The sequence below is a fragment of the Piliocolobus tephrosceles genome, chromosome 16, assembly GCF_002776525.5.
Source record: "Piliocolobus tephrosceles isolate RC106 chromosome 16, ASM277652v3, whole genome shotgun sequence".
Taxonomy (NCBI): domain Eukaryota; kingdom Metazoa; phylum Chordata; class Mammalia; order Primates; family Cercopithecidae; genus Piliocolobus; species Piliocolobus tephrosceles.
This window is the reverse complement of record NC_045449.1, coordinates 36747748-36764176: the sequence shown is the minus strand read 5'-3', so window position 1 is coordinate 36764176 and position 16429 is coordinate 36747748. Positions and strand designations below refer to the sequence as shown.

General features: G+C 46.7%; 1 protein-coding gene across 4 annotated transcripts in view; it reads left to right on the top strand.

Annotated features, from left to right (window-relative positions):
• The window catches only part of MSI2 (musashi RNA binding protein 2), a 436670-nt gene that overhangs the window by 131192 nt on the left and 289049 nt on the right, over positions 1-16429 (top strand). For all 4 annotated transcript variants that reach the window (XM_023204578.2, XM_023204577.3, XM_023204579.2 and 1 more), the window contains exon 6: positions 14556-14648. In XM_023204578.2, coding sequence (XP_023060346.1) covers positions 14556-14648 — 93 coding nt within the window. The remainder of the gene's footprint in view (positions 1-14555; positions 14649-16429) is intronic.

Below are 16429 nucleotides of genomic sequence, written 5' to 3'. Positions count from 1 at the left end.
CCGTTCTGGAGGGGACATTGACCACGGCCCTCCCTTCTGAAGCTTCCATGCTGGAGGGTGCATTGACCACAGCCCTCCCTTATGAAGCACACTTTCTGAGGGGCATCCTGATAGCAGCTGATTTGACTATGAGTCCCTAGCCCAGGACCTTGTATGTAGCAGACACTCAACAAATGTTTGTGGAGGGAATGATTAAGTGTTGTTGGACAAATGAAGTTTAACGGTACAGATTTTTCTTCCTAGAGGGAAGGGAACCAGATTTTGTTAAGTGCTTGCCAGGTGCAGGGCAATTTCCGCTTAGAAGACCCTGGGCTTCCAGGCAGAAGTGCCCTTCAGAGAGAGCCACATGGCATTTGCTGGGCCATGTGTCTGATTTGACAGCTCTCCAGGGTGGACTACAAAATGAGCCCTCCATGTTCTGGCCGACAGCTACAGGTCCCCAGTTGCCTCTTTGCCTCAATAAACAGCCAGCCCAGACCAGTTAGCTGGGTTGGGCGCATTGGGGAATGTATCTTTTTCTTTTTTCTTTTTCATTGTTTGGTTGGCCTAGTGCAAGCGTTTTAAATAGAACAGACATCACGGCTATGAAACATCTGTAACACTACACATTTAGTAAAGTTCCTGGCGGACTGAGTTCTGTTTGATTGGTGATATTTTTTGCTGCGACTGTTGTTTCCTTTTCTCTTCTGTTTATCCCTCTGGAAAATAAGTTTTCTTTTATGTGAGGATTTATAGAAATATGTTCCTGGCATGTGGAGAGCACGGATGGATTAGGATATTGGTGCAGCAGAGAAATATTACCTCCGAGGCATGGCCAGCTTTATCTCATAGAGAGTGATCTTCCTAATGTGCAACAGTCTGTTACTCTTTACAGGAGCTACCTAGGTTAAGGCAGATAGAGACACTGCCTTGTGTTGAGATAGCATATCATTTTTGCTGGAGCAAAATGGAAGTTGATGGGCTGGAGATAGATCGATTCAGGGTGGTATCTGAGAAATCAAGGGTAGTAGAATTCATAATAATTAGTATTTAATTTACAGAGTGTGTGTCATGACTTTTCCAAGTGCTTTTCCTTCTGTTGTTTAGCTTGTAAAGCAGGCAGGGAAGGTTTGATCCCCATTCACAGATGAACAGACAGAGGTGAAGTCACTAGTGGGGAAGGGAAGGTGGTGGGGAGGGGGAAGAGGGACTTAATGGTGTGCCTGTCATTCCAGTCCATTCCAAATAAGCATGTTTCATGTGTTTTCTCTTTTACTCCCATTTTGTAGAAGAAGAAACAAGTTTAGAGAAGCTTAGTCACTTGTAGTGATCACTTAGTGAAATGCATGACAGGATCAGATTGCCTGAGTTTGTCCTCTTTCCACTCTTTCAGCCTGCTCAGGGCACTGGGATTGGAACCTGGCTTTCCCATTCCAAAATCTTCAAATATGCTGCTCTTTTCAGCCTCTATGGCCGTCTTGGGTTTAGAAAAATCATCTTCCATCTTTAGAGGGTGAGATATTCAATAAAAGGCAGAGAGACTTGCTCACGATGATTTTGGCCTCTCTCTTTTACTACAAGCCCTTCTTTGGGTTTCCCCCTTTTCCCTCAAAGGAAGTTACTTGTGGAGGATGGAAGGGGCCAGATCAGCGTATCTGTGCTGGGGGGAATTTGACTTTTTTTCTTGATAGGTATAATTTATGACTTAACAGATGGCTGAGTGTGTTTCCAAAGACCACTGTGCCCAGGGTGCAATGTGCTTATCGCTTCCCCACCTGCCCCCACTTGCTCTCCTGCTCCTGGGGTGTTTCTGGAACAGTAGAATAGCTGGGCAAGAAGGGACCTGCTGGTGGGGGAGCTAATCCCAGCCTGCATGTGGGTTGCTTAGGACTGCTGTCCAGGTGTCTTGCTCCTGGTTCATGCCTTTTTCTCCACTTCCTTGTCAACATCTAAGTGTTAAGATCACCCAGGCTCCTCACCCAGTGGCCCTGCTCTTCTTTTTTCTTTTTTGGAGATGTCTTGCTTTGTCACCCAGGCTGGAGTGCAATGGCACCAACTTGGCTCACTGCAACCTCTGCCTCCTGGGTTCAAGCGATTCTCATGCCTTAGCCTCCCGAGTAGCTGGGATTACAGATGTGCACCACCATGCCTGGCTAATTTTTGTATTTTTAGTAGAGATGGGGTTTCGCCGTGTTGGCCAGGCTGGTCTCAAACTCCTGATCTCAAGTGATCCACCTGCCTCGGCCTCCCAGAGTGTTGAGATTACAGGTGTGAGCTACCGTGCCTGGCCCCTGCTCTTCTTCTTTTTTTTTTTTTTTTTTTGATACGGAGTCTCACTCTGTCACCTAGGCTGGAGTGCAGTGGCGCGATCTCAGCTCACTGCAACCTCCGCCTCCCAGATTCAAGCAATTCTTCTGCCTCAGCCTCCCAAGTAGCTGGGACCATAGGCGTGCGCTACCACACCTGGCTGATTTTTGTATTTTTAGTAGAGACAGGGTTTCGCCATATTGGCCAGGCTGGTCTCAAACTCCTGACCTTATGATCCACCCACCTCAGCCTCCCAAAGTGCTGGGATTACAGGCGTGAACCACCGTGCCCAGTCCCCCGCTCTTCTTTTCAATAGCTGGATTGAAAAGTCACTCTCTTGTTTAAACCCCATAGAGATTCAGCCTTCCCATTGGGCCTGGCCTATCCTCTTTGCATCCCACAATGTCCTGTGCTGCAGTCTTTTGGGACCACTAACAGTCCTTCTGCCAGACAGGCTCCATAGGCCCTTCTCCCCTTTCTTCCTGGCTCTCCCTTGCTAACCTTTAAGCTGCAGGTCATGCCCAGCCCTGTGTTCTTACAGCTCTACCGTGCTGGAAATAACACGGGCTCTTACTTGAATGTAAGCATCTTTGGAGCAGAGATGAGGTCTCATGCAGTGCTTGGCACATAGTGGGTCCTCACAACAGGTTTGATGAGAGTGGATTAATGAACATGGCTTGCTACTGGAGACACTCTGCTGCCATTTCTTTTCTTACCGTCTTGGTCTTGCTCAGGACTCGGCAAACCTTTCTTCAACACCTACTATGTGCCAGGTGCAGTAAAATAATTTGATGCTTACAGCAGCTCTGTGACATATAGGTATTGCCCCCACTTGACGCATAGTTTGCCCAAAATTGCCCAGCTAGGACTCAAGCCCAGCAGTTTCTCGTTCAAATCCCAGGCTCCTTCTCCTCTTCTGTGGCTCTTCACCCCTCGTGCTCAGGGAGGGTTTTAATGAAGCATGGTAGTTCAATCCTGTAATCCCAGCCCTTTGGGAGGCTGAGGCAGGAGGATCACTTGAAGCCAGGAGCTGGGGATCAGCCTGGGTAACATAGCCAGACTCTATCTTTATGAAAAAAAAAAAGCCAGATGTGGTGGTGTGTGCTTATAGTCTCTTCTACTCAGGAGGCTGAGATGGGAGGATTACTGGAGCTCAGGAGTTAAGGCTGCAGTGAGCTATAATCATGCCACTGGCCTCTGGCCTGGGCGACAGAGCGAGACCCTGTCTCAAAAAAGTTGGCTTTTGTTGAGGCCTCCATCCTTGCCATTTTTCCCGTTAGATGGCAGAAGCAGCTTCTTACAGAGCTCTGGCTGCATATTAGAATGTTCTGCGGCGTGTTTAAAAATACTGATGCCCAGGCCTCGCCTTGAACCAATGAGATCCCTGAGGGTGGGGCCCAGGTGTCAGTAAGTTTTAACAACTCCCACCCCTGCACCAAGGCCATGCGAATGCGCAGCCAGAATTGAAAACCTCTGCACTACAGGAGTGTCAGTGTGTGGATTAGGTAAAACTTGCTCATCAGAAACTGATTGCCATGTACATCTGAAATATGGTAATGAAGATAATCAAGGCTAAGGGTTGAGGCTGCCATTTGTTCTTTTCATGAAATCAACTGGAGGGTTTGGGGGATGGGGTTAACTTGGCTTTAGAACCTGCCTAGCAGCAAAGTTTTTATGCATTCTCTCCTAAGAAGAGCAGGTCAGATAGTTGCTGATGAGAACAGGCCTTGTACTGGCAGGTGACTCTCAGTTTACTGGAGGGATGGGCTCTGGAAATCCTCTCTTGGTCTGGCTTCCCTCTGAAGCTTGGTTTTCCTTAAGTTGTTGTGTATCGGAGGGTCTGTAGTCTTGGCCCTTCCTACTAACATGGTTTCTCAGCCTGTCTGTGATATTTCCCAAATGTCATGGTGAAGGACTCAGAGGTTCCCCAAGATGATAGATCAGCGGGTGGCTGTTTACTTCTGTTTACAGGGAACTTTGAGATGCTCAACTTTTGTGTAGAAACCATTTTCCCTGGTTGCTATTGAGATAAACAGAAATGTTTTGGGAAAAGAGCAATTTGGGAGCTCTGAGCTTATCACCAAGGTTGTGTGTTCCTAAATCCTGCAGCCTGGACTTGGTATGGCTTCTTTTACCCTGAGCACAGCTGGTGTGAAGAGCCTCAGGCGTTTCTCAGCCTGGAAATAGGCGCTGAGGAGATTCCAGCCAGGAGGAGAAGCTGGGAGAAAGGTTTGCGCTGGAGGAGACAGAACCTTTGTGTGGATGGTGTTCTCAGGGTTACAATTTCACATTTGTTGTTTCAGCTTGTATTATTTCAGCCAGGGTCCTAGGCCTGTTCTATAGAACGGAGAAAGTGAGGCTCAGAACTGTTAAGAGACTTGACCCAACCTCATCTGAGAAACCAGGGTCAGTTATTTAGCATATCTCAGTATACATAGATGTGCTTGAAAATGCAAACTTCCTATTATTGTTGTATTTGTATCATTTCTGTAGGCAGAATGACCTTGGGCCCGTGCTTTAGTCATGGGGCCCTGAGACCATCATGCCATCGTTTCTAGGGCCCTGCCCCTCACCGTGAGTCATCTATGCATCTTCAGAAGAATTCCACCCTGGGTGGGCGACTCGGGCTCCCGCTGCTGGAGTGACAGGCACAGATGGAAAAGACTGAGTTCATACCAGCCCCGCCATCCCGTCTGGCTCTTTCTTTCCCACCTCTTTCTGAGGTTTATTAAGAATCTGCTTGGACTGCCTTTCCCATGCTGGGGCTTTAGAGGGGCCTCTTTTGTTATGCAGAAATGCACGACTTCCTCGCAGATTCAACAACAGTGAAGGTTTCTTACTTAATTTTGCTTAATACCACTGTTGTAAAAGATTATGGGTTTTAATTGCATCAGTGTATTGGTAATCATTCAAACACTTGAGAAAGTCTTTGGGGTCTTCCCTATAGTGAGTCTGAATCGCCCTGTGGTGAGCACTGGGGGGCACGGGTTCCCAGAGGGATGGAATGATGGAGAAACCGCCTGCGGACGCAGAGCAGCCTGGATGCCTGGGATCCGAATGACGGCTTGCCAGCCACCTCTCTCCGCAGCGGTTGATGCAGGGATCATGATCCTTAATTTCCTGTGCTTTCCAAGGCAGCCCTCATCTCTCTACCTTTGTCTGTTACCTCCCCCAGTCCCCAATAGGGCTCAGTGCTACTGTTTAGGATATTACTCTGTGATACTAATCTGTGGACAGGTCACCCCTGTGGCTGTGGCTTTTTCCCTAGGGCAAGAGGAAGTAGTATTTTTTAAATTAGCCTGGGAGGGAACCAGGTAGAGAGCTCTGAGATGAGGGTGGGGAACCTCAGCTCCCAGCTGAAGCATCCTGATCATTTCATTACACGATCACATTCTCCTGTAGGTGAGTTTCTGTTGTTCTAATCAGAGGTAACGTCGTGCCCTATGTTGTATAATTGTGTAGAAATTGTATTCCAGCTCCATATAGACAAGGACTATTTTTTTCCTTCCAATTTTAAGGCTATTTAGAGGGAATGCCAAATTGTGCTTGAACCCTGGTGCTCTCTGGCTAATAGCTACATACAGGGAGGGAGAGCTTGGAGAAACATTTGGGGTTATATTTGTAATTAGTTTCCTCTGAAGTTAAATTAACTTTAGCAATCAGCAACGTAAAATATTGTTATACCTTTTTCCAGTGGTCAACTGTGGGTGACCTGAGGCCTGTGGAATTAGATGAGGGATGAAGCGGTGGGAATGGTGGGAGGCACACTTTCTTGGACACATGGGTTTATTTTAAGTCATTTTTGCAATCAGACTCTTGGCTTAGGGATCTCTCTGGCCTGTCATTTTTTTGACAGCTTTATTTAGATATAATTCAAATACTATAAAATTCATTCATTTAAAATGGTGCAATTCAATGGATTTTAGTATATTTACAGATATGTGCACCCATCACCACAGTCAATTTTAGAGTGTTTTTATTTCCTCAAAAAGAAACCACATACCCTTTAGCCAACACTCCCTTCCTCTCCCCCAGCTCTGTGCAACCACTAATTTACCTGTCTCTACAGATTTCCCTATTATGGACTTTTGTAAGGATGGAATAAAATACAGGTTGAAGATCCCTAATCTGAAAATCCAAAATCCAGAATGCTTAAAAATCTGAAACGTTTTGAGTGCTGTCATGGTGCTCACGGGAAATGCTCATTGGAACATTTCAGATTTTGGATTTTTGAATTAGAGATGCTGAACTATTGAGTATAATGCAAATATTCCAAAACCCACAAACACTTGAAATCTGAAACACTTCTGGTTCCAACCGTTTCAGATAAGGGATACCCAGCCTGTGATATGTGGTGTTCTGTGTCTTGCTGCTTTCACTTGGCATAACGCTTTTGAGGTTCATCCGTGCTGCAGCATGTGTCAGTACCTCATTCCCTTTTACAGTTGAATAATATTCTATTTATGAATGTACCACTTTTTGTTTATCCATTTGTCTGTTGATGGATATTTGGGTTGTTCCATTTTTTGGCTATTGCTGCCATGAACACTTGTATAAAAGTTTTTGGGTGAACATAGGTTTTAATTTATCTTGGGCATATACTAAGGAGCAGAATTGCTGGATCATATGGTAATGCTATATTCATTTATTTATTTATTTTTTATTTTTGAGATGTAGTTTCACTCTTTTCACCCAGGCTGGAGTGCAATGGTGCAATCTTGGCTCGCTGTAACCTCCGCCTCCCGGGTTCAAGTGATTCTGCTGCCTCAGCCTCCTGAGTAGCTGGGATTACAGACATGCGCCACCATGCCCAGCTAACGTTTGTAGTTTTTGTAGAGATGGGGTTTTGCCATGTTGGCCAGGCTGTTCTCAAACTCCTGACCTCAGGTGATCCACCTGCCTTGGCCTCCCAAAGTGCTGGGATTACAGCTGGGAGCCACCATGCCCAGCCTGGTGATGCTATGTTTAATCATTTGTGGAGCTGCCAGACTGTTCTCAAAGTAGCTGCACCATTTTAAATTTTCATCAGGAAGATCTGGCTTGTCATTTTTGCATCTTTGCTGCAAAATTAGAAAAGGTGAAGATATACCAGCTCCTCATAGTGCCCTCAATCCTCCCCTTTTTCCAATTGTGTTTTTCTTATGGAAAGAAAGAAGATGACACAGTAGCAAATGAAGGCGTTAGAGCAGTAGATAGGAAGGGCAAGATTTGGATTCTCCATTTGTCACTCCATAGTCCTGTTTGATTTTGGATGCTTAACATTTCTGAGCCTTGGTTTCCTTATCTGTGGAAGAGTGGCTGGGACCTGTCGTAAGATTGACATGACTAAGTCAGGCACCTCATGGGAAAGGCATAGCTCAGGCCTGGCCCACAGATGATCTATAGTGAGGGCAGAGAATTCTAGGCATGGAAGCAGACACCAGGAAAAGGGCTTTTCCATAGGGGAAAAGTATATCTCAATAGCTCAGATTTTGTTAGGCAGGAGCCTGCCCTTGTATAAACCCTGGCCTTACTTTCATCATGTGTTTTATCAGAGGAACTTTAATCCTCGTGTCACTTTTGGGTTGCTTCTCCTTACAGGTGGCTTTGTCTTTCCCATTCCTCACCTCAAGATAGGTGTCATTTGACCATTTAAGGCAGAGATGTACTCCCCGTGGCCTCTGCCGGTGACCTGCCTTGCTTGGGTGGGTGTGATGCCCTCCTCCTCCTTAATTGATAGAGTTTGCATGCGGACTCTGGCTCTGCTGTCACCAAAAAAAGGTGAGGTCAAGGCACTGGTGTCCTTGGGCTTATCCCAAATAGATCTCTGTATTAGTTTTGTGGGACAGCTGTAACAAATTACCACATGCTGATTGGTTTAAGAACTAGAAGTAGGCCAGGCGCAGTGGCTTATGCCTGTAATCCCAGCACTTTGGGAGGTCGAGGCGGGAGGATCACGAGGTCAGGAGATCAAGACCATCCTGGCTAACATGCTGAAACCCCGTCTCTGCTAAAAATACAAAAAATCAGGTGGGCGAGGTGGTGGGCGCCTGTAGTCCCAGCTGCTTGGGAGGCTGAGGCAAGAGAATGGCGTGAACCCGGGAGGCGGAGCTTGCAGTGAGCCGAGCTCGCGCCACCGCACTCCAGCCTGGGCCTGGGCGACAGGGGAAGAGTCCGCCTCAGAAAGAAAAAAAAAAAAAAAAAAAAAAAAGAAGAAGAAGAAATAGAAATATAGTCTATTATAGTTCAGGAGTCCAGAAGTCTGAAATCAAGGTGTCAGCAGGACTGGTTCCCTGTGGGGGCTCTGTGGGAAAAACTGTCCCATACCTCTCTCCTGGCTTCCACTGGTGGCCAGCAATTCTTGGTTTGCAGACCCATCACTCAGGGCTCTGCCTTCATCTGCACATGGCCACCTTCTTTCTGTGTCTGTTTGTCCTCTTCTTGGAAGGACACCCGTTATTGGATTTAGGGCTTACCCTATGTCCAGGATGACTTCGTCTCAAGATTCTGAACTAATTACATCTGTAAAGACCCTGTTTCCACATAAGGTCACTTTCTGAAATTCTGGATGGACATGAATTTTGGAGGGACTCTATTTGATCCACCCCAGTCTCTTTTCCACATGTGATACTTGAAACACTTGGAGAAGATGCCCCAATACCTGACCTGGGTTCTGATTTTGCAAGCTAAGTCAATTTGCCACTGGATTCAGATGTGATGGTGATAGTAGTTATGGTAGTGATGAAGGTGGCAGGAGGGTGACCCCGAGGATGATGGCGATGGAGTTGGTGGTGGCAAGAATGGTAGTATTGGCAGTTGTGAGGGTGAGGGAGGATGGGAAAAATATGGGGAGAAGCAGGGATTTTAGAGGGCATGTCCCTTAAATGAAACACCTCGGGGAATGGAGCCTTGGAGTTTAGGAGTTCTGTGATCTCAGGCAGCCCTGCCTGAGGGTCTGCCATGCAAAGATTGGACTTAATTCTCAAATGCAGACTGACAGGAGAAGACTGCCATATTGGCAGATACATAGGATTTCATCCTGGGTTCTGAATGTTGTGAGCACTTTCGTTCTTCAGTGTCCCTGGACAGGATGGGGTAACAGACAGGGTGCTTGTCTGAGCCTGGGAAAGCTGTCCTCCTAACTAGCTGCCTTGCCTTAACTAGCACACGAGTCATCTCACTGGGACTTGACTTTTCCATCTGCACAGTGGGGAGGATGAACTAGAAGGTTTACAGCATCCTACCCACTGCTAGCATTTTAACACCTTTCCTGGGCTTTCTCCACCTTGGGGTTCCCACAGATGAGGCATCATCTGCAGACAAGCTTGTGTTCTTGGGGAGTGAAGATGGCTTACATTTTTTCATCATGGGGAATTTGAACTCTTTTAAGGAACATGATAATAGCCAGAGCTGATTTAATTTCTGTGGGCCTCTCTCATACTCATTTAAGGCTCTCCAGAGCCATTTCCTGCCTTTTCATGTATTTGTTCGGATTAAGAAATATTTGTGTTTTTTTGGTGTTTGTTTTGTTTTTGTTTTCCTTGTGTGATAACGAATATCTTTAGGCCAGTGCTGTTGGAATGAAGTTTTCCCTTTAATCTCATTTTTAAAAGTAGTTCCTCTTTTCTAACCTCCCCTTACCCCACTCTGCCTTCAACACACACACAAAACACACACAGCACACACAGCACACACACACACACACCCCATTTGCTTTATCCTATTTTATAAAAATACAAGCAGTGGCCCCGTTCCTAGTGACCATTTCTGATGGAAACACATTTTTTAAAAGGGAATTTTTTAAACATAAAAAGCCAGCTCTCTGTTTAGAGGCAGGGAGGTGGAGTGCTCTTTGTAGCTCTGGTTAGTACTGGCTTTGGCCAGTTCTTACGTGTAAACAGCAATTTTCCGAACTGGAATGGGTGCTGGGGTTTTCTTTATGGAGCCAAGGGGTATGTGGAGAGCAGCGGTGTTTAGTTAAATTACAGGTCTAGATGCAGAACTTTCCAGCAATGATTTGTGAGAGCCTGAACACTCCCCACTGCCCTTTGTGCACACGGGCAAGAGCGCGCACACGCACACGTGCACACCTCCTGCTTCCCAGAGTGACACCTTAAACCATAAAAGGAGGGGTGCCTGCTGGGAGAGGGGGCTGTCCCCACATGGTGCAAGGCTGTCGGGTAGGTATCTGGTGTCTCTAATGGTGGGAAGCACTCACATACCCAAATGTTATCTGCAACCTCTCCACTAGAAACTCTAAGCAAAGGAAATTTAAGATCAGTTTCCTAATGGATTTTGGACTGAGCTCCCTGAAACAGATGGGTGGCTCTCCATCTCGGTTCACTGTGGAGCTGCGTGGGGCCATCTGAGCATTTTGGGATGTAGTGGCTGCTTCCTTGTACCCCGTATGGGTACTCTACTGGTGTTAAGGCTGCAGGCTAGGAAACAGCTACCTGAAGGGCTGATCATAGGAGGAAAACAGATGGCTCTGTCTTCAGTGAGTAAAGAGAATTTTTTTTTTTTTTTAATAACCCAAAAGGAATATAGAGCCCGGGGTCGTAGGAACCTTGTCCAGCTCACTGTATCCAGGGTTAAAGCTACAGGGATACTGAATGGTTCCTTAGGCAAATAGAGGCCAAGACTCAAGGAGTGGGACTGGAGTTGATCCAAACACACATCCATGCATGTGCATGTACATGCACCCTCACGTGTCCATAGAAACCTTGCATAGTATTGATGGAAATTCGGGGACCTCCATTTAGCCCCACTGAGAGTCAGGACACAACATCCCAGCCCCAGCCCCTTCCTGCCCTCCTCAGTAGCCATGGAGATGGCAAGGAGACCGAGAGAAGAATGTGTGAGTCTAGGGTCCTCTGCCTCCCATGTCCCTCACCAGAATGCAAATTGTGGAGCAGGCCACAGTCCATTTGGCAGTCATGCTGGCAGGATCCTCAAAGTAAATCACTTCCATTTCCCCCAGCACGCCCCTGGCGGGAGAGGTCACTGCGCACAGCCCTGTCGCCCCTGCAGCTGTGCTGCCTTCTCCTAAAGCCGAGACACTGGTGAGCAGCTAACCAAGGGTTGCCCATGTTTCCACTGGCCTTTTCACGTTTGGAAGGTTTTGATTAAAACAGTTTCTTTCAGTGTTTGCTGAGGAGGAGGATGTTTTAGTAACTTGGACGTTTTGGTGCATTGTCTGGGACCTGGAATTTATCATCCTTCTTTTTTTAAAAAAAGTATTTTAAAGGCTCTTTGGGGACTGTGTAGATTTATAGCTGGATGGCTGCCTCCGTATTTAGGGCTCTGCCTAGGCAGGTTTATGGCTATAAGGCAACGGTGGAGGGTGTATGAAGAGATATTTTCGTTTCACCAGTTACTGGGGAATGAACAATCTGTTGACTTCTGTTATTTGGAATGAAGACATGTTGTTTGTTGAATTCTCTGGGTCCACATGAATGTTTGGAATATAGACAGGACTGCTGTATACCCGCCCGACTCTCAACAGTGTGTAAATGAGACCGTGAGGTTCAGGTTATAGTATGGCTCTCTAGAGTTTCTTCAAGTTGAGAACTCTACTAGTACATGTTGGTAGATCACATTAGTGTTTCTTTACAGATATTTAATTACTTGGCTGGGGTAAGGGAAAAAAAGGAATGAAAAATCTACAATTAAACTATTGGGAATCTTTGCCCATCTAAAAGCATGTAGAGATGCAGGAAAGTGTTTTTGAAATTATAGTGGAAGACAATAGGGCAGTAAGAGATGCCCTTTCAAAGGCACATTTTTTGTGTAATGCGTTTTTTCGCTGCGTGTTTAGTTCTGAGCTTGACAGATGAATCTAGTAACTGACTTTGGATTCAGTTACAGTGGCCATTTATTTAGCGACTACACAGTGCCCTGCTAGACACTTGGGCGTATGTTACTTAATTTACTCCTAACAGGAACCTTGTATGGTAGGCTAATCATTATATCTTCGTTTTATAGTGGATTACATTCCACATTCTATTAGAATGTAAGCTCCAGCACCTTGCACTTAATGTATCTGTTGAATGAATACATTAGGAAAGTTAGCTTAGTAAAATTTGGTGATTCATGAGTGTAGGGAGAGATTTAAATCTGCAAAGGGCTTGATGGAATTTTGCCATTCAAGTGACCTTGATTTACCAGGGAGACTTAAGGAATGGGTGAGAAGAGAGATGGACAATAATGAGTGAGCATAAGAGGCCTACTAGGTCATGAGAAGTACTTGGAGCTCAGTGCTGTACACAGTTGTAGGATCTTCATAGAGTTTTTCACATGCACTATCTCATCTAATCCCCCATTCATCTGAAAAGAGGTGAAAAAACAGTCAATCCCAGCTTTAAACACATGAGCAAGCCACGGCTTCGTTCTAATAGGTAGGAGGGAGTAGGGAGTAGGTGGTATACTGAGTTGTTAGAACAACGTCCTCTATGGAAGGTCTATGACAAGGATATTTAAGTTTGGAGTCAACCAGCAGGCTGTGGTGGCCTGTGTCTTCTGTGGGAGCTACTAAGCTAAAGCAAGAGCTCCCTGAAGTCTGCCAGCCTCTCTGCATCATGGCTATGATACTCATGGATTCACTGGAATTGGGCATTAGGCGGGACCTTGGAGCCCTGGCCCAGCATCTCATGCTGCAGAAAACTCATACCTAGGAGGAAGCGAGTCCTGGCCAGGGTCACACCCAGAGTTAGACCCAGAAGCTGAATTTCCAGTACCCTACAGCACAGTCTGCCAGTAACCACTGTGCCCCCTGGTGTCACTCACCTCAGGCTCCTGTTGAGGTGGGTTGGTTCACTCATTCACTCAGCAAATGTGCCAGGAGCCTCCGTGATGACTGATCCAGGCAGCCATGGCTCCTGTGCTTCAGCATCCTACAGCACGTCGAGTTGCAGTAGACACAGATGACATTGTGTGTTGATTATATGCCAACAAACTGGTCAGACCCTCACCCATCAAATTCTACAATTTTGTATGGTGACCATAAAACTAAAATGGCACATAGTCTAAACTCAGTTTAGAACTGAGTTTTATTTTCTTGATTTTGAACGAAATCAAGAAATTTATTTTCTTGATTTCGGCTCCTACGTGTAAGATTTTGTCTTCCCACTCTGAACAGTTAATGTCATTCTCCTTTTATTTTTTTTATTGTGACAGTAAAACCAAAATGACACATAGCCTAAACTCAATCTTTAGAAAGAAATTTATTTTCTTGATTTTTGGCTCCTATATGTAAGATTTTGGTTCCCACTCTGAGCAGTTAATGTCATTGAGCTTCCTACACCTTTGGCTTTGAAGCTGGTGGGATTTGGAAATGTGGCCACATTTTTTTCACACGTGCATCCACAAAACACTCAGTGTTGGCTTCTATGTGCCTGATGCTGTGCCTGGCCTGGTGGAGGATTTGTAGAGGAGTCAAGAGCTGATTGTCTGGAGGAGGAAGTAACTTCATACAAGGTGGAGAGCAGTGAGTGCTAAGACAGGGATATAGAGGCACTGTTAGGGGATTTCAGAAAAGGGTGGACTAGCTCCTGGCTGGAATGATAAATAACTATTTTGAGTTTTGCAGAAATGTGCTGGATCCTGGAGGAAGGTTACAATTTGCTGTAGTTAGGTTTAGGAGTGGAGAGGCACCCCCAAGGAGAAGGACCTGCAGGAACAAAGGTGTAGGGATCTGGGGGTTAGCTGGGCTTGACTGGGTGCAGGGTGAATCAAGGTGAATCACAGGAAATCAAGAGGAGGAATCCTGGACAGAGCTTGCAGGATGGTCCTCAGGTTGCGAGGTCAGCGTCTGTGTTGCTTGCAGACGTATACCAGCACCTAACTCAAACAGCTCAGCGTAGACAGTCTGCGCATAGTTTTGAATCATGTGCATTTCTTGTTGGCAGGTGTTGTGGATAGTTTCTGGGCAGCAGTTTTTATGCATTTAGGTCTGTTTTATTCACATCTCTTAGCTTTAAAATAGCTTGACATGTGATTTTTCTGTTTTTGCTAGTCCATCAGAATGAAGTTGTGTGTTGTGGCCAATGAGGTTCTGAAGTCTCTGTGTCTGTATGAAACTCAGACTTTTAGGTTGCCATCTGAATGCCTGAGATATGCAGAGTGACTGTCTCTAGCATCCTTAGACATCTAAACGCCCGTGTCGTGCAGCTTGAGTATATCTAAAATTGCCTTCCTAGAGAAATGTGGAAAGCGGTTTCTTTCAGCAGCCTCTTGAGCACTGCTTTAGATAACCTGGTTCACCCATGCCTTTCTCTTGTCATTTCTTGCAGATGGTCACAAGAACAAAGAAAATATTTGTAGGCGGGTTATCTGCGAACACAGTAGTGGAAGATGTAAAGCAATATTTCGAGCAGTTTGGCAAGGTAAGCGCTGGATGGGGTTGGATGGCACATGCCAGAAGTAGTCTCGTCAGTCCTAAGAAGAGGCTGCCGTGGCCCCCGCCCCTGCTACAGCTGTGTCCTCAAGAACCTTGTCCTTGAACCTGGCCATCATGATTTAAGTGAAATTCAGCAGAAGCTGAGATGGAAGAGTGTGGCTTGCATTTGGTGTGATATCCCACGTGCTGGCAGGAGCAGACAGAGTGGCCTTTTAGAGCAGTTTTGCTGGCGTTTGCTGCCACGTGGGGCCTGGGCCGGGAGCTGGTGGTGACGGTGGCTGGGGAGGGATGTGGGGCTGTGACTTGCAGGGCAGGAGCTCCCACAGAAGCTGCTAGAGGCCTGCAGGTTGGTGCTGGGCTTCTCCCTTCTGTGCCTGTTTGGAAAATGCATTGAGAGCTGAGACTCCCTGGGGCCCTTTGCAGCTGAACCCTCCCCTGTCAAATGCCCAAGGAGACTCGGAAAAGATGCGAGGCCGGTACCTGTCAGCATTCTCTGACTTGAATGTCTGTGGAGACAGCAGTAAAATTATCCCCTGGGTGCTGCTTCTGGAACAGACTGGGACCAACCCAAGAGCACCCCAGCAGCCAGGAAACGGAGTGTGAGAAGGTGTGTGTATGATAGAGAGAGTCAGACACATAGGACAGGTCACCATGGGTGATGTGTTTAATTTGGCCTCTTTCTAGTGGGTGAAGGGAGATGGTGCCTTGAGAGTGGGTTCTTGCTGAGGATGACACATTCCTTAGATGGCCCCGTTGCCTTAGTGGGGCTGACCCTTGTTGGCTTTTGTGTATACCACCCTCCTCTGGCTCCTGTGGAAACGGCAGGTTCAAGGAGGCTGCGTCCTGCATCATTGAGTAATTGCAGACATTGCGTGGGAGCCCGGGTCTGGAATAGTCCCCTCCTGCACAGGTCTGGGTCTTCCCTGCCGAAGGGCTGATGTGGGAGAGAGCTGCTGAGGCGTCCTGAGAAGACACAGTGCCCATGCTAAGCTCCGTCACTTGTTCCTCCCACGATGGCTGTCGTGTTTGCCATGGGTACAAAGGCACAGCCGCCCACTGGCCAGGCTGAAGGTTCTGTGCTGTTGGTTTGCCCAGGGTGATGGGCAGCTATGACCCTGTCCCCAGGTGTGACCTTTGTGAACTACTGTCTGGGATGAGGGCCATGACCTTTATTCAGCCTCAAAATGGAGATGTTCTTGTCTCTGGTATTAATTTCTGCCTGGATAGGAGACCGTGCAACAAAGAGAAAGCCAGCCTCCTCCAGCCCAGCCTTGCATTCTGAGTGGCTCTGAGCTGTCCTTCCAGGTTGGTTTTGAAAAGGCCTCCCCCATGGCCCTTTCTGGTATTGTCCACTGGGGATGGATTCATTCGGGCTGGGTCTAAAGAACAGCCAAGTGTGCTGATGACTGTGTACGTTACAGCACTTCTCTCTCCCAGACTGATTTAAAGCAGTCAGGGGGATTTGTCCATCCCCCAGCCCCACCCTGCCTAGGGAGAGGGATTGGAAATAATTAAACGAGACAGGTCCGGCTTGCATAATGGAAAGCTCTGGAGGATGAGCCCTGTTTGGTATCTTTCTGCTTTTAAAACAAGTCCAGGGGTAGTGTTTGCAAACTTGAAGTGGGATTTCTTTTTCGAGCCATAACCTGCCTTGGAATCTCGTGGGCCTATTTGTGTCAGGAAAGTTGGTGCTGCCCAGATGGGCTTTTAGAGTATTCCAAACAGGCTTCTACTTGCCAACACGTAGCACATCTCTGCACGTCCCCA